The sequence below is a fragment of the Macrosteles quadrilineatus genome, unplaced genomic scaffold, assembly GCF_028750875.1.
Source record: "Macrosteles quadrilineatus isolate MER2022 unplaced genomic scaffold, UCM_ALF_1.0 Scaffold_92__1_contigs__length_397533, whole genome shotgun sequence".
Lineage (NCBI taxonomy): Eukaryota > Metazoa > Arthropoda > Insecta > Hemiptera > Cicadellidae > Macrosteles > Macrosteles quadrilineatus.
In genome coordinates this window covers 80,171-82,380 of record NW_026542685.1, presented here as the reverse complement: position 1 = coordinate 82,380, position 2,210 = coordinate 80,171, and the positions used below count along the sequence as shown (strand labels likewise).

The window sequence follows — 2,210 nt, the reverse complement described above, 5'->3', positions numbered from 1 at the left end:
TTATTATTGTCAACAATTTTTAATGGGAATCTCAATTATTAATACCATTATATTTTATAAACTCTCCTCCGTCACTACAATTAGTCCAATATCAGCTTTTGATAACACAGACGACAATCCAGAGACGTCTTTCCGTCATAACCTGATTCAATTTACTTCCAGTCCTGCCCGCGGCAATAGTCAATGGCAATATGTACACGCGTGAACTGATAGGCCTATCTGTTATCGTTTCATCTTTTGTGTACATACGGATTGTCTGACGGATTTCAACCATTATTAGTCATAAAAGGCAATCCTGGGGCATCCTGGCAATTAATAAAAGTCAATTTTTTGAGCATTTTCACGAACTGCTCCCCTTAAGCCCTGTACAAATTAACGTCACCTATATCCCGCGTTAGGTACGTTATAACATTAACTGTTGTATTAATAGTCAAAGATTATAATAATATATTGAACAGTTACCGTACTGTGTTGGAGTAGGGCAATTCACCGAGTATATTTGTTGTACGTTTAGAAGACGTCGTCTATTGCATTTTTATTTAATAGTCTATATATTTCATTACTTAAGGAGAGGGCTCAGTAGTGACTCAGCAAATTTCAATTTTACAGATTAGCCTACAGTTTTAATTTGATCGAACGAGGTGAGATTGGTTTGATAGGAAACAAATCAATTTATATTTTTGTGACATACCTTCTCTTTAAACTGATATGCTATTTTGACCCTAACAACAATATTCGTATCCGCTACAAGTTCTGAAACAGCCTTTCAAATTCAAATTGAAGTTGTATCGGTCGTGAATGGGTCCGAAATCACAGGCCTGTTATATAATAACGTAACACATAATATCATGAGTTATCTTTTTATAGTGTAAATATGTAAAATAACTAAACTAGGACTAAAGTTGTCAAAAATGGCAAGTGTTTACAAACAGAAAGGAAGCAAGTGTGCTTTTGTAGGCTGTGAAGCTAATAAGAGAGACAATCCTGACCGAATATTTTTTCGTTTTCCTGTTAGACAACGTGATGTTTTTAATAAATGGATTTTGAACTGTGCGAATGAGACATTGGAAGGACTAAGTGAGTCGCAATATGCGAATAAATCAGTTTGCGATAGGCATTTTACACGATCTTGTTTTACAAGTGACATGCGAACAAGGTTACTACCAAACGCTGTCCCAACTTTGCTTGACATTACAACACCAGCCACTGAAACAACCCCAGTTTCCAGCAGTGGATCATCCACATCCCTATTTCACTCAACTTCAACCTACATTTCAACTTCTGAAGCCTTGTCATCTTCAACATCACCATCGTGGTCAGTTACTTCAAGTACCTCAGCTTTCCTCGGAGCTGGACCCTCCTCTGCCTGGACAGATAGTCGTCCCTACACCTCTTCTACGCCATTACCTGCAACTTACTTGGCAGTGCCACCCTCCTCTACCCCCTCTTGGACAGTTTCTCACCCCTCCACCTCATCAGCACCATCACCTGCAACTTACTCAGCAGTGCCACCCTCCTCCACCTCATCTTGGACAGTTTCTCACCCCTCCACCTCATCAGCACCATCACCTGCAACTTACTCAGCAGTGCCACCCTCCTCCACCTCATCTTGGACAGTTTCTCACCCCTCCACCTCATCAGCACCATCACCTGCAACTTACTCAGCAGTGCCACCCTCCTCCACCTCATCTTCGACAGTTAATCATCCCACCACAGTTAGCCACTATACCACCTCATCAACATCATCACCTCCAGGTAGCTTAGGAATGCCACCCTCCACTGGCTGTAGAATCACTCCAGGAGTATCAACCCTTTCCTGTGACAGACCAAAAAGGAAGCATATTGAAGAAACACCCAGAAAGAAGAAACTAAGACAACGTTTGAAAACATACCGCTCAAAAAACCAAAAACTGAGTGTAAAAATCAAGCGATTAAGTAACAAGACGAATAAACTTACCAAACAAGAAATTTACAAATCAGCTTCTGACGTTATTAATAATAAGTTCTTCAACACTCTTCTTGGAATGCAAATGATACGTAAACGTGGTACTATGTGGCGTGAGGACGAAAAGCGGCTAGCTATAGAAATGTTTTACAGGTCACCCTCTTTATATAACAACTTAAGAGATTGTAAGAAAGTGAATTTACCTGCCAGACAAACAATTTCACGGTGGTTGAATGTCACTAATCTAATGCCCGGCATATCCAAA

General features: G+C 40.1%; 1 protein-coding gene across 1 annotated transcript; it reads left to right on the top strand.

The window, feature by feature from the left end:
- The first annotated feature begins 1,089 nt into the window (after positions 1 to 1,089).
- On the top strand, positions 1,090 to 1,764 carry LOC128982041 (RNA-binding protein 33-like). The gene has a single exon (XM_054401080.1). It carries the CDS (start codon positions 1,090 to 1,092, stop codon positions 1,762 to 1,764), a length of 675 nt encoding a protein of 224 aa, XP_054257055.1.
- Positions 1,765 to 2,210: the final 446 nt, after the last annotated feature.